Below are 26198 nucleotides of genomic sequence, written 5' to 3'. Positions count from 1 at the left end.
ACCACTTAAATCCTTCCGATGAAAGCTATCTCTCCACATTTATCCCTTGTCCCCACTATGGACCTCCTGTGGGCTCAACTGCCTTGGCATGTGGGAACCCTCTAAGAGACCCTCCCCTGCTGTTGAACTCTCCTGCTTGGAAGCCCAACGTTCAATACAATGACATAAGGGTCTGCCTTCTTGCTTTGACAGATGACCCCACCTCTGTGAGAAGATTCTGGGGGCTGTGCCAGTGTTCCCAGCGTTAGGGCAGCCAGTGTGCTGCAAGATGGGGCCCTCTTTGATGTATGCAACATGCTCCCAGTATCTGCCTTTAACTGCTCCTCCTGTGCCTTGGGGGATGCCAGGCCTGAAAGTCCAGTACTTGCTAGATCCACAGGGCGAAATTTCTGCTCCTGAGCCCAGATGATATTGGCTGTCTTTTTACTTTGTAATATTGGGATGAGGAGTTTGAATTTGTGGTGACCTTTTCAACAGACTATCTCCCTACTACAGGAAGCTTCTGGTTGAAAATACTGGTCCATGTTGGCCCCAGCAGTTGGTTCTTCCTGTTTCAGAACACCTCCACTCCAGACACCCCAGGGTGTTATCTAGCAGTTCTCCTTCCAAAGGTCCACTGGGCTACCATCATCATTCCTTTGCTGGTTGGATATGTGTGGTTGGTATTATCTAGCTGAAGACTGAACTACCTATAGCCTTTTGGGAATATAACAAATTTTGGATGGTTTGTTGAACCATCAGCGCTAATAAGCACAGTTCCAGGTAGGTGTTTTCTCACTCACCATGTACACACGTCTACTTGGGGTTGTTTATTTTTTCATGTAAAGTAATGTTTCACCCATTTTACTGATGGCCACCTTCCAGACTGAGGCCCTGAGAGCATCACAGATGCATCTGGTGAGACTGAAAAAATTAAACTTTGTTTGCTTTCAAAGACTAATTATGTGAGTTTTAAGAGCCAACAAAATTCCCAATCTTTCGGTCATGCTGATTGGTCATCAGTCCCAAAGGAGAGTAGCCATCAGTTAAAGAGACAGTTAGGCTGAAACTAAAAAGTGAACACAGATCACAGGATAACTCAATTTATCCTATTGTGGGCCTTTAGTACAAAAAGGAGTTCTTTATGGGTTGTAAGCTAAAGAGGAACAGTTTGCACAGTTTGGAGAAAATAGAAGTACCCTGACCAATAAATATGTCTAAAAATGACAAAGCTCTCCCCATTTGATGGTTCTAGATCCCAGCAAGAAGTGATGGGCACAGGCATAAGGAGCTATATACAGAGTGTAAACAGTAAGGCCCTTTGGAAGACAAAATGAGGGGTAAGGCAGAGCCTCTGTAGGGCAGAGTGGCCTGCAGGTTATACAACAGGTTTGTAGGACAGTCATTTATTCTGCCACCAAAGCATGCCGGTGGCAATGGCAGGCTCACTGGATTTCTCCAGTCTGCACTAAGAAGAAATTGTGTCCATTGAGAATCCTTGGCCCAAGTGACCTTTCCTGGAGGGGAGGCATTGGGAACAGCCAGGCAAGGCCTCTGTGCCCTTTACTCCCCAAGAGGAGGGACAGGGCTGCCTGGCTATACTTGGGGCCACCTACCCAGGGTTCACAGCATAGACGGGGCAGTGTTTCTCAAGCAGGGATTGGAAGCAAATGGCCTTAAGGAGCCTGTAGCCCCTCTCTTGAAAGGAGGAGCTGGGGGCGTCTGTGTCCAGGATGGGGAGCCCATAACTTTCAAAACCCTCAACCCATCTCAGTTCCTCACAGATGCTGGAGAGCAGTTGCCAAAACTGATGCTGATTAGTTTCTGGGTCTCTGATTCTTACCAGCCTCTTGAACAAAGACAGTCTCCTTCTCCATACCCTTCCCACCACCCCAGCATACTCCTTGGCCTAACTCAAGGTCCTTAAATATCAGTCTCTTGGAGATGGCTGTAGTCCTCCAGTTTATAAGCCTGGCAGGTAGTACCCTCAGCTGCATTGTGGGGGACACCTAAGAACACCACTTCCACCTCTGAGTGCAGGGCGCACATGGCCTCTCTGGTGTGGATCTTTTGCGATGGGCTGGAGACTTTGGCATGCAGCTGGGTAGCAGGTCTCTGGAATGGCCGGAGAAGCCTCCACTCACGGAAGGTGCAGGGCATCTTTCGACAGGGGACAGCTGGAGCCTGTGCTTTGGGTGTGCCCAGGGAGCCAGGGGCTGAGGGCACAGTGAAGGCCTGTGGGGCCCTGGTGGGTATGGCACCTGGGCCAGGAGTGCAGTCTGGGTGTGGGCTGCCATTTGAAGCTTGCCAGTTGCGACTGTAGATACGCCAGAGTGGGCGGCGGCGCTGGCGACTATGATGGCACTGGCAGCGCAGGAGGCGGAAGAAGGCACGCTTGAACTCCTTGCTGGAGCAGGGGTAGATGAGTGGATTCACACAACTGTTGAAGTAGCCCAGCCAGAAGATAACCTTGAAGACGCCCTCTGAGGGCTTCAGCTGTGGAAACAGGGAGCCTGTGGGAAGCAGAGACCCAGGCTGGTTAGATGCTCAGGAAGAGGGAGCCCCAGGGAGCCCCAGGCTGCCCCTGGTGCAGCCCCTCTCCACAGGCAGCCCCTCTCCACACTACTCCCCCTCCCACAGCACCTTTCCTGGGCTCTGACCATTCATCAGCTAGGGGCTATCAAGATATCTCTCCTCAATGGGTTCCTGATATAATTCAAGAGTATCCATGAACGTTGATGAAGAAAAACAACCATCTTCAGTTTTACTCACATTTACCTGAAATCAAGCATTTCCTGCAAGTGTAAGCAACAAACCTGAGTAGAATTAGACAAAATGACATTGAAATCACTGTTTTGTAGCTCCAAACTGCAGCTACAAAACAGTGCAATATTGTCAGTTTTCTACATAATATTAGCAGTTGGTGGAGATGTTTTGAAATATTGTCTATGCTTCTCCCTATTTGGAAATGGTCACTAGAACACACCAGTGGATCCTGTTATTTAAAGCCTTCATGTGGAAGTACATTTAATACTAAATCACAAATTTCAATTAAAAATCAATGAAACTGATTCCATCTGTAATCCTTTGTATTTTATTTTATGCATTTGAAAGAGTAATTCTGATAAAGGCTCCATACACTTTGTCAGATGCCCAAGTAGTCCCTAGCTTTATAAGAAGGGTAAAGACTCCTGAATCAAATGTTGACCAAGGCTTGCTCCATGCCAGGCACTGTCCTGGACTCTCCTCAAATACCTGAGGTCCTGCTCTCTCAGTAGCAAAGTGGATCAAATATCATGAGAAAGAAGATGGGATGATGGTGGTGCCCAGTATATTGGGGTGGGGGGGCTTCCAAAGTCTCAGGATAGATAGGAGCCAGGCAGGATGAGGAAGGGTAGAGGTTATCAGGAGTGGAATGGAGAGGTAGGCAAGAGGATAACAAGTTTGGGCAGGGGAATGTCCAATAGGATAGGCTCAGAAAACTTCATCTGGGACAGATGGTGAAGGGCCTTAAATGCTGGAAAGTCACACTTTTATTTTGTGGATAGTTAGGAGATACGGATATTTTTGAACAGGCAAAAGATAGAACCTAGAATTAAGCCTCAATAAACACAATGCCCAAATCACTGTGGACAGTGACTGAAGCCATGAAATTAAAAGACACTCCTTGGAAGGAAAGCTATGACAAACCTAGACAGCATATTAAGAAGCAGAGACATCACTTTTGTTGACAAAGGTCAGTATAGTCAAAGCTATGATATTTTTCAGTAGTCACGTATGGATGTGAGAGTTGGACCATAAAGAAGGCTGAGTGCTGAAGAAGCTTCGAAAGAAGCTTTCCAACTGTGGTGTTGGAGAAGACTCTTGAGAGTCCCATTGGACTGCAAAGAGATCAAAGCAGGCCATCCTAAAGGAAATCAGTCCTGAATATTCATTGGAAGGACTGATGCTGAAACTGAAGCTCCAATGCTTTGGCCACCTGATGTGAAGAACATCACTGGGGAAGACCTGATGCTGGGAAAGATTGTAGGCAAAAGGAAAAGGAGGTGGCAGAGGATGAGATGATTAGATAGCATCAGCCACTCAGGGGACATGAATTTGAGCAAACATCTGGTGTGCTGCAGTCCATGGGGTTGCCAAGAGTCAGAAACGACTTAGCAACTGAACAAATGCAATGCCCATGGGCTGCCAGAATGCAGGATAATGGAGCTGTCCCAGTGGAAGTGGGAAGTGGTCAGGGAAGGCTTCTGGGATGGCTTTAAAAGGGAGCAGAGTGCCTGACAGGAGGGAGTGGGGGTACTGGAAGTCTGAGTCGTGCCAGAAAGACCCTCTTCCCCACAAACCTCTCCCCTGCTTTCCCCACCATGGACCTTAAGGAGTCATACCTCCAAGGGCAACTAACAAAGTGCAAAGACATCATTCAGGAAGCACAGGCCACTTTGTCACCCTCATCATCCTCCACAGCAATAGCAGCAGGGGTCAAGGATAGGTGGCAAGACTGTCCCATCCCAGGCAAAAGCCTTAGGTGTCTGCCAGGGTGAGCAGAACAAGGGGAGTGGTCCTTGACAAATCCATGAAACATGCTTTGTTTTCTTGTCCTCAAAGAAATAAGAGCAAGGGCCTTTACTGAGGGAGCAGAGGCACCATGGGTCCCTCTTTGACCTGTGGGCTCTTGTATATCACCCACCTCCCACTTGGTGAGATTCCTGGTGCTAAGAGGCGGAGAAAGAGGAATGTCAGGTAGTACTGCGTGGCACAGGATTTTCAAACTCTGGTCATGCAGCCTTCAGCAAGTTATTTGGCCATCTAAGTTTCACTTTCCTTTTCTGTGAAATATACATAGCAATGTTTCTCTGAAAGGGATTTTTTGATGAATCATAAATTTCAGGGTGTAAGACTTAGCGGGTTTGTACTAAATACTGGAGTCTATTCACCTCCCCCTTCCATATCTTTGTGGCTTTTTGAGAGAGGAGACCTCAGTCCTGAAGGGACTCCGTTCTCAGCTCTGGATAGTGGCCAGAAACAGAAGCTGAGATTTGGTGGGTTTGGGGGAGGCTGGGGCATCAGTCAGAATGTGTTTAGGAGATAATTTCCCTTGGGAGAAGTATCGGGCAGTTGTCCCTGGAATCCAGGGGCCACCAGGGTTGACCTCAGCCTCCAGAAAGACAGCCTTCTGAACAGCATCCTTCAATGGCTGCAAAGTAAGACCGAGTGCTGAAAATAACTTTCTGACTCAGGCTAGAATTCTTTTATATTTAGCCCAGGATGACAAATCAGGGGACTATGCTTTCAGCAGTAAGCCAAAAACCAGCCAAGGGGCTTTGTTATCAATGTGGTTTTGATTTGAATTTTGTGGGGAACATGGCATATCTGTAGTGTGGCCTGGGCCTTGTTTTTAAGAATTAGAATTCTAATTTATGCTTAACCAACCTATGTGGAAGCTTGCTGCCAGCTCGGAATTCCTTACACACAAAGGAGCTGGGGTTCAAACTCAGCCTTTCAGCCCCACGTTTTTCCTACTGTGTCTTGCTGAGGTTTCTGTCTTACTTTGGTCCTCCCAGAAGCAGACCTGAGACAAGGATTCAAATACAACTTGTTCACTTGAAAGGTGAATGAAACACCAGTAGTGACATGTGATAAAAAGAGGGAAGAGAAGGAAGCCAATGAAAGGAGAGTTAACCAGTTAGTCACTGCCATGGGCCACCAGGGTGCAATCTCACTGGGAGCTCTGGGGGACTGTAGTTGTCGCACCAGTGGGGTGAGGGAGGTGAGGTATCTATACTCCCATTCCCATCAGTCAGTGTTTGGGCTGCTCCCTCAGGGTGTTAATTTTCCATAGTCCTGTCTTCTGTGTGGGTGGACAATGAGGATTTTGCTGGTCAGAGAAAGTCGAGGGCAAAGAGATGGAGGCAGCTGCTGGGGTAGAAAGTGACCCATATACGGGGGGCAGGGTGGGGCACTGATGGCAGCCTCCACAATTTTGTTTCATTTGCTGTCTGCCCTTTGTGCACAGACATCTTGCATGTAAAATACAGACATCTATGTCTTGGGCTCCAGCTTCCACAGGCAGGAGCTCCCCAGAGATTTCACTCTGCTCCCTTCACATGGCAGCACTGAGCTTCACACCTACCTCTGCACAGAGTGCAGCCGTCCACCCCATATGCCTTCTTGCACCCTGCCTTACTCTTTGCTGCCTGCCTGCCCCAACCTTCTCTCATCTGCCCACAGCCTCTTTCAAGGATTCCTGGGTCAGGGGACAGGGGGGCGTGTGGACACTTCCCTCCCCTTTGCCATGGACAAGGTAGGTAACTGTCCTGAGACTCCCAGGAGTGCTCACTTGCATTATCCCTACAGTTCTGCCTGGGTGTGGGGGCATCTGTTGACAAGCCCCTTCTCAGCCACTCCCAACTTTCTCCTCCTCCAGCCACTCTGAGTTATGGCCTCTTAGGCTGACCATTTATTTTGCCTCTCTTGCCTTCTCACTCATCTCCAGCTGCCCAGCACAAGCCTTTGCCAGTCCTGGAAGCCCAGCGACAGGAAAGCCCCAGTGGGTCCACAGGGGTTCTAATGCAAGGCCTCTGTCTCTCTGTTCCTGGCAGCCCCCTTCTCTGCCCTGAGCTGATTCCCTCTCCCACTCCCCACACTGTCCACGGCGTTTCTTGCATGCATATAACCCAGCTGTGCTAACTCATCTTGGCAATTGTCACTGGAAACAGGTGCTCATGGGACTCCCTCCCTCAGCATCCTGCCATCCAGGCACCCAGCACAACTCCCTTGTTCTTTCTCTTGTGATTCCTATTTCTCTTCCACCTTCCTGCACATCAGCTAAATAGCCACACTGACTCCTTGCTGCCCTCTGGCCACAGCGGGCTCCCCAGTCTTATCTCTGCACTTTTGCACAGTCATCCTGGAATGCACTTCCTCTTTCCTCCACCTGGTAGTGCTGGCTCCAGTGACATCTCCTCCTGGAAGCCTTCCTCACACCACCCTCTCCCAACCCAGCAGAGTTAGTTGTATTCCCTCCTCCCCGAGTATATCTATTCACTTCTAAGTGCCAAGAGCACTACAGGTAACTACTGGCTTCCCATCTATTTGATTCTTAAATGGTGAGCTCCCAACACCATGCTTGGCACATCACAGGTGCTCCACACATTCTGACCCCTCTCTTTCTATCACACTGTGAATCCCATCCATCCCCAACTCCTGTTGGTCCTGAATCCCCCACTGTGCACCATCCCCTGTTATTACCCTGGCACTATCATCATATACTTACTCCCTGCTCCTGTCCCTGTGAGCCCCATAGTCCCCTGTTCTTCACACAGCAGCTGGGGAGATCCTTTTAAGACATAAGGCTGAGCATTTCATTTCTTCACTTCAACTTATATTCCACTGCTGACTGCAGCTTTCTACCCTCTCTCTCCCTCTTTGTTATCTATACTTTGACCTGCCAGCCCCTTGGATTTCTCCTATTATCTCTGCTTAACTGAGACTTCTGTTCTCTTGCAGTCCGGCTGTTCTTTCCTCAGTCCTTGCATGCCCACGTCCTTCTGAACTGGGTTGTATTTATTCAGCCAGATCCTAACTCTGGAGAGATTCACCCCCTCTCTGAACATGCTTAGGGTCTCCGACCTCAGCTCTGTGTCCTGGCTTCCAGCAATCTTGCTGCCCATCCTCAACCCAGTCTCCCATGATTCCTCCACCTTTGAGCTTTTAACCCTCTCCACAGGCCAAGCAGTCTTCTGCTGCTACACCTTCTCCAGAGCAGCTGATCTTACTTCCTGTTTTGCAGAGAAAATAAGACAAAGAAATACATGTATAGGTACGGCTGAGTCCCTTCACTCTTCATCTGAAACTACTACAACATTGTTAATTGGATATATCCTAATACAAAATAAAAACTTTAAACTTTGAAAATAACAGAACAAGACAAAGAAGTTGGACACTCACTCAAACCTTCTTCACCTCTCTTCCTTCTTGTTAAGAAAGGAGTCTCTCTTCCCACCCAAGGTTCACATCCCTACTTGTGTTGTGGAGCTCTTGACCCAACAGTCACTTGTGAGCTTGCCTCTACCACAGCTGCACCCTCTTTGCTGATTCTCTGGCTGTTACTTAATTCTCTTCACCCTTTCTATCCACACAGGCTGTCTCCTCTCCACCACCTGCTTTTCACTCCACTGCTTTGCCCTACTGCCCTACTCCACCCTGGACCTCTATCTGCGGATATTGCTCTCATCCCTCCTGGACACTTCTCATCTCACCTGGGGCTTCTAGGGCACTGTTCTCTTGGATTTTCTATTCCATATCAATTGCCTTTGCCCCCTTTTTTTTCATGTCCCCACTGCTTTGTGTAGGAGTGCCCTTGCAAGAAGAGTCTTGTAATCTCTTTTTGCATTCTCATCACAGTTTCAACCAGGTTCACTGACTTTTGGCCAACTCCCACAGTTCTATCTCCAGCTCAGTCTATTCTCCCAAATTCTAGACTCATCAATCCAATTACCTCCCAGACATCTCTGCTGCTGCTGCTGCTAAGTTGCTTCAGTCATGTCTGACTCTGTGCAACCCCATAGATGGCGGCCCACCAGGCTCCCCTGTCCCTGGGATTCTCCAGGCAAGAACACTGGCATGGGTTGCCATTTCCTTCTCCAATGCATGAAAGTGAAAAGTGAAAGTGAAGTTGCTCAGTCGTGTCTGACCCCCAGCGACACCATGGACTGCAGCCTTCCAGGCTCCTCCATCCATGGGATTTTCCAGGCAAGAGTACTGGAGTGGGGTGCCATTGCCTTCTCCCCAGACATCTCTACTGGATGCCTACTTGCATCTCACACTTATCTGGCCCTCATAAAGCTTACATTTCATAAGGCAAGACCAGTAATAAATACAATAAACAAGGAAAATACAAGCATGTCATATAATAAGACATGATAATTAGAAAAAGCAGCAAAGATAGCTAGTGTGTGTTTATGTGTGTGTGTGTGCATGTGGCTGGGGGTAGCAGTATAAATTTTGGATAAAGTGGCCAGAGAAGGCCTACTAAGGATGTGACATTTGAGTAAGAGATGAATAAGCCATGTAGACAGCTCAGGGAAAGCATTCCAGACAGAGGAAACAGCAAATGCAAAGGCACTGAGGTGGCCCTGGTATGTCTGCAGAGCAATGACAAGGCTAGTGTGGATAAAATCGAGTGATTGAGGGCAGAACGGAAGGAGATGAAGTTGAAACTCAGCCACTACCTTCCACCCTGTGCCCTCCTACCCTGTCTGAGACACCATCATCTTGCTCCTTGAATAATTCAGCAGCCTCCCCACTGTCTCTTGTTTGTACTCTTGCAGCCTGAAATCTACCCTCAACCTGGTAGCTGGAACAATCCCTTAAAAATATAAACAGATTTGTCACTCCTTAGGCTCAAAACCCTCTAAGGGTTTCCATTCTCCCGCACATAAAAATCTATGACTACCTAGCTCAACATGCGGTCCCCTAATCCCCCTGACACTCCCTCCTACTCCCTCTTCCAGCCTCACTGCCTTCCTTTTGCTTCTTGGAAGACATATTCCCACCTTGGGCCTTTGAATTTACTGTCCCCCAGAAATTCACATGGCTCCTGTCTTCATCTTTGCAGTGAGGTCTGTCTGACCTCCCATTTAAAATTGCAGTGTGCCTGGAAACAACCCAAGGGTCCATCGACAGATGACTGGTTGAAGAAAACGTGGCATGTGCAAACAGTGGAATATTATTCAGCCATAAAAAGAATGAAATACTGCCACTTGCAGCAACCTCCAGGATGGACCTGGAGATTATCATACTAAGTGAAGTTCCAGGCTGCTGCTGCTAAGTCACTTCAGTCATGTCCGACTCTGTGTGACCCCATAGATGGCAGCCCACCAGGCTCCCCCGTCCCTGGGATTCTCCAGGTGAGAACACTGGAGTAGGTTGCCATTTCCTTCTCCAATACATGAAAGTGAGAAGTGAAAGTGAAGTCACTCAGTCGTGTCTGACTCCTAGCGTCCTCATGGACCGCAGCCCATCAGGCTCCTCCGTCCATGGGATCCTCCAGGCAAGAATACTGGAGTGGGATGCCATTGCCTGACTTTCATGTGGAATCTAAAAAATGATATGAATGAATCTATGTATAAAACAGAAACAGATTCACAGACATAGAAAAGCAAACTTATAGTTACCAAAGGGGAGAAGGAGATAGGGATAAATTAGGAGTGTGAGATTAAAAATAAAAAACTACTATACATAAAATTGGAGAAGGGAATGGCACCCCATTCCAGTACTCTTGCCTGGAAAATCCCATGGATGGAAGAGGAGCCTGGTGGGCTGCAGTCCATGGGGTCGCGAAGAGTCGGACACGACTGAGTAACTTCACTTTGACTTTTCACTTTCATGCATTGGAGAAGGAAATGGCAACCCACTCCAATATTCTTGCCTAGAGAATTCCAGGGACGGGGGAGCCTTGTGGGCTGCTGTCTATGGGGTCGCACAGAGTCGGACACGACTGAAGCGACTTAGCAGCAGCAGCAGCAGCATACATAAAATAGATAAGCAAGTTACTGTATAGCACAATGGACTATATTTAGTATATCATAATAACCTATGAAGGAAAATTATCTGACAAAAATCTTTGCTGTACACCTAAAAATAACATGATATTGTAAATCAACTTCAATAAAAAATGGCAGTGTCCCCCACCCCATACTCCTCATCTCCCTCAACTATGTCTGTGGCCCTTATCACCTTATCTTGTATTATTTGAGTTATTCTTCATTTTGTCCACCATCTTTCTCCCTGCAGTAGGAGTCTGTGGGGGCAGGACTAGTGTCTGTTTTCTTGGCAATGCATTCCCATTGCCCAGAAGACCTCATGAGTACACTGAACACACAGTAGGTGCCCAACACTTGCTGAGTTTACTGAATGATTCCCTCTTTTCTATCCTTTATGTCGCCATGTCTGGTACATTCATTTTTCTCTCTAGGGGGGTCCCTCCCTTTACCTCATTCCTGAAGCCTCTGCTTACTCTGGCATCTCATTGTATTTACTTGGCTGTGACAGCCCCCAGTGGTCCCTTGTCTCCTCTACTCTGCACACAGCTGCTGGAGACTTATTGTAAAAAAGAAAAAAGTTTCTCTCCTTTCCCTTCTGAAAACCGTTAGTGGCTTCCTATGGCTCTGAGGAATAAACCCAAAATGTCTTGTGTTTCATTCAAGTCTTTTTAGACTCCCATGCTGAATTTATCTTACCTCCTTCCCAAATTGGCTGCACAAAGCCACAAGCATGTCTTCCCACAGGGGCTGGATTCCTTCAGCATTCTTGCATGATTCAAACTTCTCCCAAGGTGATTTCTGCCTCCTCCCATCCATCCCTCCAGCCCAGATCAAGTGTCCTCCCTGACCAAACCTGAGTTAGGTGCCCCTTTATGCATGCCTGCATTTTAAGGAATAAAATTAGTTACTGCTCTGTCTATTCTCCTAGACTCTAGGTTTCTTGATGGCAGCTGTAGGATTCTTTTCATCCCAGCCTCTAACACAAGTGCCTAATCCAGAGCAGGGGTTGTAAAGTGAGTGAGTAAGTGCTTTTTGGGTAGATGTAGGTAGCCTCTAAAGTGACAAAGAAGGACATGGGAGCTCATACTTGCTTTCTGAGTGTTTAGTACCTACCAGGCTGCATGCTGGGCCCTGTATGCAGCACTTCTCATTTAATTCTCATAGCATTAGCATCCTACTTTGCAAAGATTCTAATTACCTCCAGAGGACAAGTGGAAGGGTCAGGATTTGAACCTGAGTCAATCTAGCCCTAAAGTGCTTGGTCTTCTCATGACATCATGTAATGGGGATTGATCCAGAGAGATGACATGGGGTGGGAGGTGGGAGGGGGGGTTCAGGATTGGGAACTCATGTACACCTGTGGCTGATTCATGTCAATGTATGGCAAAACCAATACAGTATTGTAAAGCAAAATAAAGTAAAAATAAAAATTAAAAAAAAGAAAAAAAATCAGAGAATTGTTTTTCAAGAGAAAAAAAAAAAAAAGGGAAAAAACTTCCCCTGGTCCTCCAGGGGTCCTGGAGGTCAGGCTCCACAAAGGATCACTTAATACCTCCCAGCAGCTACTCCACAAGCAGCAGGCCCATCCCTGCCTCTGGTCTTTCATACAGATGGCCTGGGCTGGAGGATGGCCTTCCTCTTTTCTCCACAGTGGGTCTCTCCAGTTCTTCAGACTCGGGCATAGAAATGCCTCTCCAGGAGCATTTCTGTGATTAATTCCACTCCTAGGGTCTGCCGAGCTGACAGTGGTTTCTGGAGTGTGTGTGCCTTGAGCACCTTGATTCTGCCTCCACATAAGTGGCATTTGTTGGCCTTCCCTATGACCTTTGGGGTGGCCTGTGGGGCCTACCACATTGAGTTCAGCTCCTGTGCACCCATAACCATCCAGAACATTCAGAAAGTCTGGGCTGTTGCCTGCTTGCTGCATCTCAGGCTGCTGCTGCTGCTACTGCTAAGTCGCTTCAGTCATGCCAGACCCTGTGCGACCCCATAGACGGCAGCCCACCAGGCTCCCCCAACCCTGGGATTCTCTAGGCAAGAATACTGGAGTGGGTTGCTGGGAGGAGCCCCAGAAAGCTACCTGGCCATCTCCTTCCTGTCCTTCAAGTCTCTGCTCAAGTCACCTTAAAGGTTTGAAGTTGATGTTATTAGTGCCCCGTCCAGGTGCCCCCAGCTCCCAGATGCTGTGAATGTTGGCTGCTAATAGCTTATAATTGCCCCTTCTTTGGAGAATTACCCTTGACCAATGCGAGCTGCTTCAACTGGGAGATGATACTTTCCCACCAAGGTGGCAGTCCACAGCCAGTGACAGACTGAGTGGGATGGAACAGGCCAGCCTTCTTGTCTCCAGGTGGTGCAATTCTCTGCTGTCCTTGTTGCTCCAGGGCTCCCCATGGGGTCAGATCGAGGCCAGACTTTGAGACCACATTTTGGGGTTAGGTCTTTCTGACTTATCCTGCTTCCCTTCCTCCCTCCGAGATACCACCAGAGAGCTTCCCTCAGTTCATCACTTGCGTAAGAAGCCCTGCCTCAGGCTCTGAGTACAAGGACATGACCCAAGACACTCTTTGCATGGATGTGTTTTCAAAGCTCTCTTGATTGGTCCCAAATCTATAATCCAGGGATTAGCTCTTGGTCACTGTTTTAACTCTTCTGCCCACTGCTGGCAAAGGCAGGGCACAGATGTGCATGTTCATGTTCATTTCTCTCCATTCAACAGGCAGGCTGGAGCATGGGAACGGACACATTGGCCTGCCTATGAGGCGAGGTGGTCAGGATGCAGCAGGAGATGACTGCAACCACAGCTCTTGCTGCTTCTCTCTGCTCCTTGACCTTGTGCTCGCATGTGTCCGTCGAGCTTGCTTCCACCTGCCTTCCTCTATTCTCTGTATTGTGCCTCTATCAGGAATCTAACCTAATATCCAGGTTGCTGAACATCCACTGATCAGGAGAGGCATCCCCACTCTCTGGCATGCTTGGTTGGGCCAGCCTGGCCTGCACATTACTGGGGAAACTAGGACAGCCTGTGAGCTTTGTGGGAAAGTCTGCAGCCTTATCACAGGTCAATCCCCTCTCTTAAGTAAGAGAAATGTCCAGGCCCAGGAGATGCTAGAGCTGGCCAATCTGGCCAAGCCTTGCTGAGGAGTGACAGTGCTGAAGGCAAGAGGGGAATGTGTGATTAACAGCATTCTTTTGGCATCACCAGAAGTGAACTTGTTCTTGGCAGAATGTCAGAATTCTCAGCCACCAGCCTTGTTCATAGCTTGCAGCCAACAACGAACTATCAGGCTGCAGCCCAGCCTTTCCCCTTTCCCACTCCCTCCTCGACTAGTGACTTTTCTAACCCAGGCAGCCATTTTCTCTAGCCAGAATGAAATATAAGGGTTAAAATTCCATGTTCTCTCAGATATTCAGGTCTCTCTTGCTTCCCAGGAGGGACTTGCCAGGTGGTGCAGTGGTAGAGGATCCACCTAACAATGCAGGAGATGCAAGTAATGTGGGTTCGATCCCTGGTTTAGAAATATCCTCTGGAGTAGGAAATAGCATCCCATTCCAGTACTCTTGCCTGGAAAATTCTGTCGACAGAGGAACCTGGCAGCCAGACATGACTGAGCGCACGTACGCGCGCGCGCGCGCACACACACACACACACACACACACACACACACACTGCCTAGGAGAAAAGGAATTCCCAGTCCTAGACTCCCTTTCGCTCTTCCAGTTCTTTCAGCTGCTCACTCAGTACTTCTACTCTCCAGAATTCAATTTCACCTTCCCCAGGCGAGGCTGGAAGCAGTGGGCCTCTTTGCTATATTTTAAAGGGTCAGCCTCTCTCATAAGGCACACTTGAGTTGAGAGCTGAAGACTCTCTGAGGGAGTGAGTCGTGTATCTTCCTGAGGAAAGAAAATCCCAGACAGAGGAAAGGGGATGTGCAAAGGCCCCGAGGCAGCAGAGCACCTGACAAGTTGGAGGACAACCAAGAAGTTAGAACTGCTGGAACAGAGAAGGGGAGACAGAGATGCTAAGAGATAAGGCCATTTTGAAGCAGAAACAACCATGGAAGGCTGTCAGAAAGAGGTAACCTGAATAGGATCCAGATCTCAGATGGATGATGAAGACAGGGAGTTGAGGGTACTGTGGGGCTAGCTGTGTCAAGCCAAATCTCTTGAATTCCCTGTGTTGACAATTTTCCATGGTGACAGGTAACTGGTGGGTATCTGGTTTGAGATAGGAAAAGAATAGATCAGAAGTCCTTCTGTGTCCCATGTCTGCCTCAGGATCCTTGAACTCTGTGGGGGTGGCCTAGAACTACTGGTCTAACCTTGGATACCCTTCTGCAGCTGTAGGGATTGACAGGGAGGGCCGGTTCCTAGAGCCACAGAGGATGCCTGGTAGGGCCCAAGGCAGGGAGATGAGTTATAGATCTATTCAGTGTCCTACACTGGACCCCACTCATTTCCCTTCAGTTATTCTCCCTTCCCTTCTCACCTCTCCAACATCTCTCTCTCCCATTCATTTCACTCTTGTCACTTTTTAACTCATTTCCTGGTCTGTGGCCTTGGAGGAGTCACACTCCAAGCTCCAAATGCCCAAGGCTGAAGTCCCTGCCAAATGGCCCTGTGCTAAGCTGAACATGACCCTAATCTGAGCACGAACCTTTTAGTTCTTGGGTCGTACTGACAAATGGTTCATAAGTTGGAGCAGATCAGTGCTTGTGCCAGAGGAGAGAAGGTTTCCAGACAGTAGTCACTCTGTCCAGGAGTCCCAGCACTGAATAGATGGTGCATTGCCTATTAGGTCCCAATGCTGGTTTTCAGGGGCCCAGACCAATGTTCTGCTGGGTCATCATCTGCAAAGGAGGGCAGGCAAATACTCTAGTATTAAAGAAGACCTTTTTGTGGGCATATAGATCAGGATGGGGCAGAGTTCAAGTGGGGTCAGAGGTAGGCTCAGGAACACAGAGGTTATCTCATGAGGATGAGGCCCAAGGGCTCTAGGGGTTTGGGAGGATCAAGACAGACAGGAAGTGGTCATGTCCTATGGCAATACTCAGGGCCCTCATGGCCAGTATCTGGGGCAGAAGGGAGCCTGGAACTCAACCTGAGGGGTGTAAGCAGGCACTGAGGCATTTGGTGAGATTTAAAGCTTAAAACATGGCTGATCCCAACTGATCCTTAACCCTAGCTTCAGCCTGACCTCTGTTCTCTGACCTAGGGAGGAAGTAACAAGGACTCTAAGGGCCAGAGTGCTTGGGTTATAAACTCAGCTCTGATATTTAGGATTAAGATTAATATCAGAATGTTTCATTTTTTTTAAAGAAGTAAGTAGCAAGGAATATTCAAGAAGGTGAAAATTTCAAGAAGGTGAAAAAGAGGAAAGATTACAGTGAGAAAGTGGGAGAGAGTGAGGGTGAAGGGGCTACAAGGTTGAAGATGAATCATTTTTAAGAAGCTGTGAACACATATACATGCTGTATGAGCAGGCAGAGGAAAGGTGGAATTAAGGAGGGATGAGCAATAACTGACAGAGGGAAATCCTTTGGGAAGGAAAGAGGGTTGAGAGAGATTCAGAGTTGACAGGGACCTGCAGGACTTTAAGGACATCCTGAGGACTGCCCTGAGGAGAAGACCTGTCAATGGAAAGTAGGATTTTTCTTTTCTTTTCTTCTTTTTTTTTTTAACATGTTCTTATTTAGACACATGGGGCTTCCCTAGTGGCTCAGAGGTTAAAGCGTCTGCCTGCAAGGCGGGAGACCCGGGTTCAATCCCTGGGTCGGGAAGATCCCCTGGAGAAGGAAATGGCAACCCACTCCAGTATTCTTGCCTGGAGAATCCCATGGATGGAGGAGCCTGGGAGGTTATAGTCCACAGGGTCGCAAATAGTTGGACATGGTTTAGACACTGGTTTGTTGTGGTTTACAAGAGCTGATTGATAAATTTTCAGGAACTTTGCAAGCTGGCTATCTCTTCAGTAGTTTGAAACTGACCATAGTGGGAATATTTCCATCATGGAAATGGACAGATGTTACAAATTAACCCCCATTTCAGAGCCAGTCTTAAACACTTGCCAGCACACCTCTGTGTATCACATGGAGAAATGACCTGATTCAGGGTCTGGGGCTCACAGAAGTAGGTGGAGGCAAGGAAGTTAAAGATGGCAAGAGAGGGTGAAGTGATGGATTATGGTGCCAGTTGGAAATGGAGGCCTAACTAACCAAAAGACAAGGTGAAGGGCAGGGAGGTGAAGGCTTGGTCAAGGCTGGAGTCAGTAAGCAGAATGAGCAGGTGGACTCAAGTGGCAGAGATTTGATGAGGATTTAGGGGCTTATAGATCAGGGTGTATACATAGGCCAGGGCATGACCCTGGGAGAAAAAGCGGAGGGAGAGTCACAGGGTATCAGCATGGGTCAGCCTCAGTACAGCGGAGTCACAATGATAACCAGGGTAGAGAGGAGCATGGGGGAGAAAGTACATGGCCCCTGTATGCTAGTTTTAAAGAATGAGGTGGAGTGATTAACAGCTCATCAGATGCTTGGGACAAACATATCAGCAGGAGTTGGGCAGAGGACAAGACCCTAGGCAGAGGAAGGATCTGTATTCACCCAATAACAGGAGTCTATCCTCCATCAGTGGTATATTTTCCTCCCCCCACCCTCCAAAAAAGTATCTCCTAGCTCTGTCTACTGAGTCAGTGGCCAGCTTAATATCAATGAACATCTGAAAGCTCAAACTGTGGTCTTTAAACGATCATTTTCCACTAAAAGAGACCAGGCCTCTTTAGAGAAATGGGACAGGTCAAAAAAAGTACAAGCTGAGCCTGAAACATCTCATCAGACCAGAAAGTTCAAGACTCTCTGGGTTATGCCATAGGTCTCATGAGTCAACTTGAAAGGGCACCTATTGGTTAGCCCCCAAACAGTGACATATATAATGTGTGACAGATTTAAAAGTTACTTTATCACAGTACTAAAAAATCTTTTGGTCCCTTTTGTAAACATTGCTAGGAAATTGACTTTTTTATTAATGGAGAGCATTGAGCAGCTCTCCTGCTTTTCTTGTATAGCCTCTATTTCAAGTGACCAAACAGCTAGTGGTGAATTCTTTTTAGAGTTTTAGTCTACAAATGCAGAAGGAATGACAGAATTTGGATATCACCACTTTAAGTCCCAGTGACACAATGGCTCCCGGCCATGGGTCGATGGCTGCTAAAACTAACAGGTAAAGGTTGATGGGATATTTTATAGTAAATGAATCAAGCTGACTGCATCTAAACCCCTGGTCAATCTTAACATTACAAAAGAAGAATTCTTGTTCAAGACACTGCGCTTGAATCTGCTTAAGCCAATTTATATGATGTACTGGGAACAGTAGGACACATTAAATGGCACCATAGGGATGCAGGACTTCCCTAGTGGCTCAGACAGTAAAGAATCTGCCTGCAATGCAAGAGACCTGAGTTCGATTCCTGGATGGGGAAGATCCTCTGGAGAAGGGAATGGCTACCCACTCCAGTATTCTTGCCTGGAAGATTCCATGGACAAAGGAGCCATCACAAAGAACTGGACATGACTGAGCATCTGAGCACACAGGGATGCAAGCTCCAAACTGTGGGCAACTCCTTTGGGATGAACAGTCTGCTTTCTTCACCAAATAAGCTAAAAGAGAAAAGGTGGGGAAAGGGTAATCTTATCAATTAAACAAGCTGTGGAGGCAAATCAACTGCATGTAATATATGTACTATTTTGAGACCCTAATTCAAACAAACTAAAAATTTATGAGGCAATCAGCTACATTTGAACACAAAAACATTTGGTATCCATTAAACAAGTATTTTTATGTATTATAATGGATTGTAGTTTTTTTTGTAAGTCATTCTAAAAATATTGAAGAATTTACAGATAAACTGATAAGGTATCTTGGGTTTCCTTCAAAATAATAAGCAGTGGTGGAAAGCGGGTGGGAGCTGGAATGAACCAAGATCAGCCTTGGGTTGATACATGTTGAAGCTGGGTCATAGGTACTGGGGCCATCACACTGTCTACTCATGTATTTGAAACTATCCATGATTTTTAAAAGCGGAAAATAAAACCTCTAGCTCATTACATGTTCATAATAATCATGCAATAAATATTAGCTGTTATATTTAAAAATTTTGGGGTCACATAAATAGGGGGTCATCCCCAATGCATTGTTAGCAAGAGGGGGGATCTACTTTATATAGAGGCTGTTATACTAAGTGAAATAAGCCAGTCACAGAAGGACTGCATGATTCCACTTCCATGAAGTACCTAAAACAGCTAAAATTCAAAGAATCAAAGAGGAATGGTGGGAGCTGGAGGGAGGGAGGAAAAGGGGAATTGCTAATTAATAGGCATAAAGTTTTAGTTAAGCAAGATGAATGAATTCTGTAGATCTGCTGTACAAACTTGTACCCAGAGTTAACAATATTCATGTTTAGAAATGTTAAAAGGGTAGCTCTCATGTTAAGTATTCTTGCCACAGTAATGATAATGATAATGATAATAATAAAGATAGAGGGCTATGCTTTGTCACCCAGATCCTTGGCATGGCAGGAAGTGAAGAAGCCCTGGATTCTGCCACTTTTCCCCTCTACACTCGCTGACTGAGGACCTACTATGTGCCAGATGCCATAAAGGCACAGATAGGAGATGCAATGTCAGTCTCTTCAGGCTTTTGGGCCAGGGCACAGTAATATTATTCCTGAAGACTTGCCACAGTACACCCACTGCCTCTCTCCGTGTGTCTGTGGACCTTGTACCACCTCAGGGAGCCTGTGGAGATGGGTCCCTCTGCACTTGGCCAAACTCTGAGATGCAAACACTGATTCTACCCTCCGTGCCTGGCTGCTAAAGTGTGCTTTCCAGCCTGGACACCAATTCCTCAGATAACTCACAGCCTCCTCCTGCCTCTTCCCACCTCTCTTCCTCTCCCTTTCTCTCTCATTAAGGCATAAGATACTGACAGTCAGATTTATAAAGTGTGTACACTTTATGAACACAGACCGATGACTTTACATATGTATTCACCAATGTAGTCACTGTTCAGATAAAGTCACAGACAGAGGGGATGGCCTGTCCCACACATGGGGGGAATGGCCCCTAGCCCCTCTCTGAGCCCCTCAGGACTTTAGGTGCCCTGTGTCTGTGTCTCAGTCTTTTCTGCCCAGCCACTTAGGTCCCAGTGGCCTCACAGCTTAGCATACCTTGGCTGTATGTCTCTCTGCTGCAGGTCTAGCTTGACTGAAACATTTTAGGTGATAGATGGCCTCTGTGCCAACTTCCCCCTGGAACCCTGGGCCCACTTCCTAAGGCTTTTGATACTCTCTGGGGCTGCTCCCTGGCCATGTCACTGCTGTGCCTGGGGCTCCTGCTTCCACTTGGCTTTGTGTGTGGTGATGTGGGTAAAGAACACCCTGGGTCTGCTTGACAACTCTCATGTTGTGGCCCTACTGGGTACTTTCATTTCCTGACCTGTGGCCCTTGCTGGCATACAATACTCTTTTTCAATCCTCCCATCTTTGCTGCTCCTCACACCTGGTGTGAGAACCACAGCCAGTAAGGAGGGAGGTACCACTTCTCTTGGCTCCCCCTTTTCTGCATCCTCTGGTTCATTCAAAGTCGGTGCTCCCTAAGCCTCCTTCCCCATCCCCTCTTATCTCTTTGTCCCTCCATCCTCTTCCTTGGAGACTGTACCCTCACACCCTACTTTTGCAAACACATCCATCCTTGGTCCCCTTATCTAAGTTCCCAACACCTTCTTCCCCAAGCACATACTGCCACTTCCTACCAAAATGTGGCAGACCCTTGGATTCCAGATTCACCCCAAAAGCTGTTGCTCAGAATGTTCCCTGTTCCTCCCTTCTTCCAGGCCTGCCTCAGAGCTCCTAGAGGGGGAGGCTTGCCCTTTCCTTCCTGCACAGCCCTCAGACGACTCCTGCTTGTACTGCAGGCTCTGTCCTCCTGTTCTTTCTGTTGTCCTGCCCTCTAAGCCACATCATGGCAGATCAGAATACTCTGTTTCCTTGCTTGGCCTCAGTCCTGCTTGCTCATTATTGCCAGGTTCCACTCAGTTTGGCTTCATCAGTGGCCCTGGGCTTTGTTCCAAAACTTGGTGAGGTGCCCAGTGCAGACTAGCAGGAAGGGAGAGGCAAGGATAGTCCCTGGGTCGAGATGCCAGGTGTGAGGAGCAGCAGAGATGAGGGATTGAGGAAGAGCAGTGCATGCCAAGGGAAGAGGCCATGGAGATTTAGGGATGACTTCCTAGAAGAGGCAGACATGGTCTCAACCTCAAAAAATAGTAGCCTTTTGCAGTGTTGATTGTAACGGTGGAAAATTGGAAAAACTGAACACTCAGCAGGAGACTGTCAACACACCATGGAATACACTCAAACAGAATACTATATTGTTGCTAAAATAACCAGAATGGATAAATCTCAATGGCAAAACATTGGGTAAAAAAGGCAAACTGGAGATGAATGTGCACAGCTGGTACAACTTATATAAGTCTGCAGGACACACAGAACAATATTGTTTATTGTTATGGATTCAGGTGTTTATGGTAAGAGTATAAGCATGTGTGGGAGTGATAAACACTAGATTTACCTCTGGGGAGAGAGGAAGGGACAGGAGGAGGGAACTTAGTTGTGGTTGTTCTGTTTCTTTGAAAAGAGAGAGAGGAAGTGATCTGAGGCAAATGTGGTAAAATGTTATCATCTGTTCAATACGGGAGATTACAGATACGTGGGCATTTCTATTATTTTCTCCTTATCTGCGCATTATTCTGTAACTAAAAATTTTAAAAGAAGTTAAAGGAACATAAAGGGAGGTGGCATTCTATATGCACCCTGATCATTCCTGACAGGGGGCCAGTATGAGCCAAGGGGTAGGGAGGAGGCTGAGGGCACCTGGAACAGGTCACAGCTGGGGTTTGGTTGGTAGGCTTGGGAGGAATCTAAACCCTGGGTATGTGGGTTTCTAAGAGGGGGGCCATACCAAATTTCTCTTGCCTATTTGCCACCTCCTGCTCCACCCATCCCTCTCTCTTCCCTGACAGCAGCCTCCGGCAAGACGATTTTCAAGCTGGTGATTTATTCATTCCTTATCTTGTATTTACTGAGCCTCTACTACAAAAGCAACAGCCCACACTGCACTCACCATGTGCCAGTTATATTCACACATAATATCTCACTCAAGTATCACCATAGTAGTACAAGTGCGTATTATTATCATCTTTGCCATTCCTAGTTTATAGATGAGAAAACAGAGGCAGAGAGGTTCAGGGATTTGCTAGCAGTTACACAGCTAATAAAGAGAAGAGCCTGGCACCAGAGCCTGTTGTCCATTCCATTCTCCTCCATTGTTCCCCATGTGCCAGGCACTGTACTGGGCATTGGTGATTACATAACTGACATAGCCTTTCCTCACAGAGCTTCTGGGTCAGTGGTGGCAGGGGGAATCATACCCCAAGTCAAGCAACACAGAAATGTGATTACAGCTAAGGAGCTAATGAAAGAAGAGAAACTTGTGCCCAAGGGAGAAAATACAGAGAAAGATAAGCAAAACTGAGAAAAAAGAAGAAAGGTCTTAATGAAGTGGGAACATTTATTCTGAGACCTAAAACATGGGGAGATAGCCAGGAGGATTTGGGGAAAGCAAACCAGACAAAGGGAAGAGCAAGTATAAGGGTATGAGCTTGGCATGATCAAGGACCCAGAAGAGGGTCGGAAGGGCCTGCATACACAGTGAACAAAGTTCAGGGCAACAAAGCCATGAGGTCAGGGGGGAGGTGACTCATCTCTCAGATCCTTCCTTGCAGACGGGGGACAACATGTCTGGGTTTACCCACCATAGTCCTGGTACGTACCTGTGGTCTCAGTATAAATATACATAAGAGCTCATTTTGGTCTGGACAGTAATAAACTTGAAGGTCACTCTATCATAGGCTATGATGGACAGTTTGGATTTTGTTTCCAAGACAGTAGAAAAGCATTGAGGGATTTTAGTAGAGAATGACACTCTAATTTATAATGCATAAAGATCACTCTAACTGATGTGAGGAGAGGGCCTGCAAGGGAGCAGGAGGGGGCTACTGTCCCTTTCTGGACACAGCTGCAGAGCATGGAAGGAGCAAGGCCTGAGAAAGGGGAGGTTCTGGCTTGGGCTTGCTGAAGTTACAACCATGAGTGTAATGAATGTGTCCCCAGAGATGCTGTTCCCCTTCCCCTTCCTGTATTGACTCAGCCCCAGGGCTTCCAGGAGGGGCCTCAAGGTATGGGAGGAAGTTCCTCAGAACAGCTGCCTACCTCCCAGGACTACAGGAGAGCCTGTGAAAGAAATAGCAAAGTTTTCTGGAAGTGCTGAAGGACTCGGTAAATTTAAGAAACTACAATGAACAATATTAACTTTCCATATGATAACATGTCCTTTCCTTCTCTTTTTCAAGCCTACAAAGACCCCTGTTACACCCCCCGCTACCACCTCCAACCCCTGCCCACGCCTTCAAGAGATTTCAGAAGTGAGAGACCAGGGCATTCACAAATACCAGTTGAGAGAAAGCAGGTGGCTTTGGGTGTCTGCTGCTGTTCATTATAGACTGGCCTGGGATTGCTGCCCAAGAATGAATGCAGGCCAACCCACCCTGGGTGCCACTTCTGCGTGTTGGTGTTTAAAGCTGGGGGTACAGGGAGGGGGATATATAAACAAGCACATACACTGCTCACCACTTACTATGAGAAGACACCTACACAGATTTCCATTGATCCTTTATATTTAGAACAGTCGGGAGCTTAAAACCAGGCCAGGGCTTCTAACAGCAGTAAAGAAGGTGGGTCAGAAAAGTGAGTTCCTGACAAAATCCTGCAAGCATGAAGAGCCTGTTATTCTCCCACAAAGCAGCACAAGCACCTAAGAGACCAGGCAGGTTACTAAGTAAACCTTCCATGTTCAGGCGGACAGTCACTCTCCAGTTGGAAGAGCCATCCAAGTCTGGGTGCCAGGAAGGGACGGCCACAGGCTCAGTGAGGGAGGTTAGAGGTTGGTGGGAGAGGGGTCACTCACCCAGTGGCAGGACGAAGAAAAAGGGGAACCAGCAGAGCACAAAGACGCCCACGACAATGGCCAGCGTCTTGGCCGCCTTCTTCTCGCGGGAGAACTTGAGCAGACGCACCGACAGTGAGCTGCGGAACGTGCGACCCTTGGTGCTGTGCATCCTCCAGTGGGTCTCAGCTGAGCCAGTGCTGGCGCCGCGACAGTGGATGCGCAGCACCACCTCTGAGGCCTTGCAGCGCTCGCGCTTGACGCCCGCCTCCAAGTTGCGCGTGGTGCTTCGCGCCACCACATACACGCGGCAGTACATGACCACGATGACTGCCATAGGCAGGTAGAAAGAGCACAGGGAGGAGAAGACAGCATAGCCTGCCTCCTCTGTGATGCCGCAGAAGCTCTCGTCAGGGGGCACCGGCTCCTTCCATCCCAGCAGTGGCCCCACGGACACGACGAGAGCTACGGCCCAGAGCAGCGCCAGGATGGCTGCTGCCTTGCGCTCGGTCATGATGGAGGGGTACTTCAGCGAATGGCGTACACCCACGTACCGGTCCACCGAGATGGTGCAGAGGCTGAGGATGGAGGCCGTGCAGCACAGCACGTCCACGGCGGCCCAGACGTCGCAGAAGGCCCGGCCAAAGGCCCAGAAGCCCAGAACCTCCATGGTGGCCGAGAAGGGGAGCACTGTGGCACTCAGCAGCAGGTCGGCCACAGCCAAATTCACAATGAAATAGTTTGTGACCGTTTGCAGGTGGCGGTTGCAGGCCACCGAGAGGATGACCAGCACGTTGCCCGCCACAGCTGTGAGGATGAAGGCTGCCAGGAAGACGCCCACGCCCACTCCCTGAGCACTCACCACCAGCCCCTCGACGGCCGCTGTGCCATTCACCTCGCCGCCGGCGCCGGGGCTCCCGGGCTCTCCAGCGGAGCTCCGGTTGTCCTCGCTGCTGCCCGCGCCCACCACGCCGCCGCCGCCGCCCGCGGCCCCAGGCACGCCGTCCACCGCCTGGCCCTCCGAGGCGGCAGCGCCGCCCGCGCCTCCCCCTCTACCAGTCCCCCTGGCGCTGCTGTCCGAGCCGGGTCCCTCGAAACCGAAGCTCAGGAGATCGCGGAAAGTCATCTCAACGCGCGGCCGTCGGGGGCCCGGCCTGGGCACACGACGAGCGACTGGTACAGCGTGGGGCAGCGGGCATAGCCTCGGGGCTCCGTCTCCAGCCCAACGCGCCTGTCTTGTCAGGGTCCTACTCCTGTTCCTTCTACGTGAAGCGCAGCTGCTAGCGAGCGGAGTGGGCTGGCCGCGTAGTAGAACCGTAGTGGAGCCTGGGCCGGCGACGCGCGCCGCTCCCGCAGCGTGCCCAGGCGAGCTGGCAAAGCGGCGGCCGGGCTGGAGGGCGGCGACCGCTGTGGCGCTCGCTCCTGAGCGCCGGGGGCGGGACCGAGCCAGGGCAGCGCGAGGAAGGAGGAGGGGGTGGCCGGCTCCGAGGGACCCGGCGGCACACTTGAGTGATGAAGGGGATCTGTGCTCCGAGCCCGCTGGCGTTCCGGGGTCCCCAGGGGCGGCAGCGCTGGCTCACACTCCGACCCCGCGTCAGCCACCCCTGCCGCGCCTCAGATGCCCTCGCCGGCCCTCTCTCTTCGGGATCCGCTCCCGGCCCTCTCCCGCGTCCCTCCAGAGCCTCCTCACCCTTTTCTCTCAGCTGCGTCTTCCTCTCGCCTTTTCCCCAGCGTCGCGGTCACTGCTGGTGCCCTTAAGTGCGCTGAGAGTAGAAGGTGCGATTCCGGGGTCCCCGGTGAGCGTCAGAGAGCACCAAGCGCCTGAGATCTGCAGACTGCGGCCTGGACCTCGCCGGGCTGCGGCGGGTCACCTCCAGGGACAGCCTGGATGAATCTGCTGCACCTCCTTTCTTCTCTCAGGGTACTGGACAAGGGAGGATCTCAGTCACCTCCGTCCAGTGTCTTGGTGTGGAGAGCCAGGGAGGAGGTCTGAAGCTTTGAGGGGCCTGTGATGGGGAAGGAACAAGAGACTACTTATATGGTTATAGCACTTTTGACCCTGCCCAGGACACATCAGTCTGCATATACCAACTTCTGCACTGTTACTTTACTCCATATTCGATGTCATAAAACTTCCCATTGTTACACTAAATAACTGGCTTCCTTCTAGGGAGGGAGAGTTTTAGAGCTGGAGGGTGGGAAAGGCCACTTGGCTGGATGGTTAAAGGAGGTGGGGCAGACAGTCTGGCTCCAAATCTAAGCTCCGCCCCATGTTAGCTGTTTGACCTCTTTATGTCTCAGTTTCTCATCTGTAAAATGAAGGTGAGTAGTGTCTACCTACTGGCCTGAAGGCTTAATGAGTTAATATGTGTTAGGGCTCCAGAGTTATGGGCTTCCCAGGTGGCATTAGTGGTAAAGAGCCTGTCTGCCAATGCAGGAGACATAAGATCCTTGGGTTGGGAAGATCCCCTGGAGAAGGAAATGGCAACCCACTCCAGTGTTCTTGGCTGGAGAATCCCATGGACAGAGAAGCCTGGTGGGCTATAGTCTATGGGGTCGCAAAGAGTTGGACACGACTGATGCAACTTAGCATGGACACACACACACTCCAGAGCAGTGC

The 26198-nt window shown here is 48.9% G+C and overlaps 1 protein-coding gene across 1 annotated transcript; it reads right to left on the bottom strand.

Annotated features, from left to right (window-relative positions):
• Positions 1 to 796: 796 nt before the first annotated feature.
• ADRA1D (adrenoceptor alpha 1D) lies at positions 797 to 25701 on the bottom strand. The gene is made up of 2 exons (XM_069546576.1): positions 23600 to 25701; positions 797 to 2492 (listed from the first exon to the last, which is right to left on the bottom strand). The coding sequence occupies exons 1-2, from the start codon at positions 24702 to 24704 to the stop codon at positions 1903 to 1905; spliced, it is 1695 nt and encodes a 564-aa protein (XP_069402677.1). The 5' UTR covers positions 24705 to 25701; the 3' UTR covers positions 797 to 1902.
• Between the last annotated feature and the right edge of the window lie 497 nt (positions 25702 to 26198).

The sequence above is a fragment of the Ovis canadensis genome, chromosome 13 (genome assembly GCF_042477335.2).
Source record: "Ovis canadensis isolate MfBH-ARS-UI-01 breed Bighorn chromosome 13, ARS-UI_OviCan_v2, whole genome shotgun sequence".
NCBI classification, from domain to species: domain Eukaryota; kingdom Metazoa; phylum Chordata; class Mammalia; order Artiodactyla; family Bovidae; genus Ovis; species Ovis canadensis.
This window is presented reverse-complemented; position numbering and strand designations above follow the sequence as displayed.

Excerpts from the sequence above, each read along its gene's own strand:
- ADRA1D (XM_069546576.1), bottom strand. The coding sequence starts at position 24,704 with ATGACTTTCCGCGATCTCCTGAGCTTCGGTTTCGAGGGACCCGGCTCG. Across the intron at positions 2,493-23,599 it reads TTTCTTCGTCCTGCCACTGG|GCTCCCTGTTTCCACAGCTG; the intron begins GTGAGTGACCCC and ends TGCTTCCCACAG.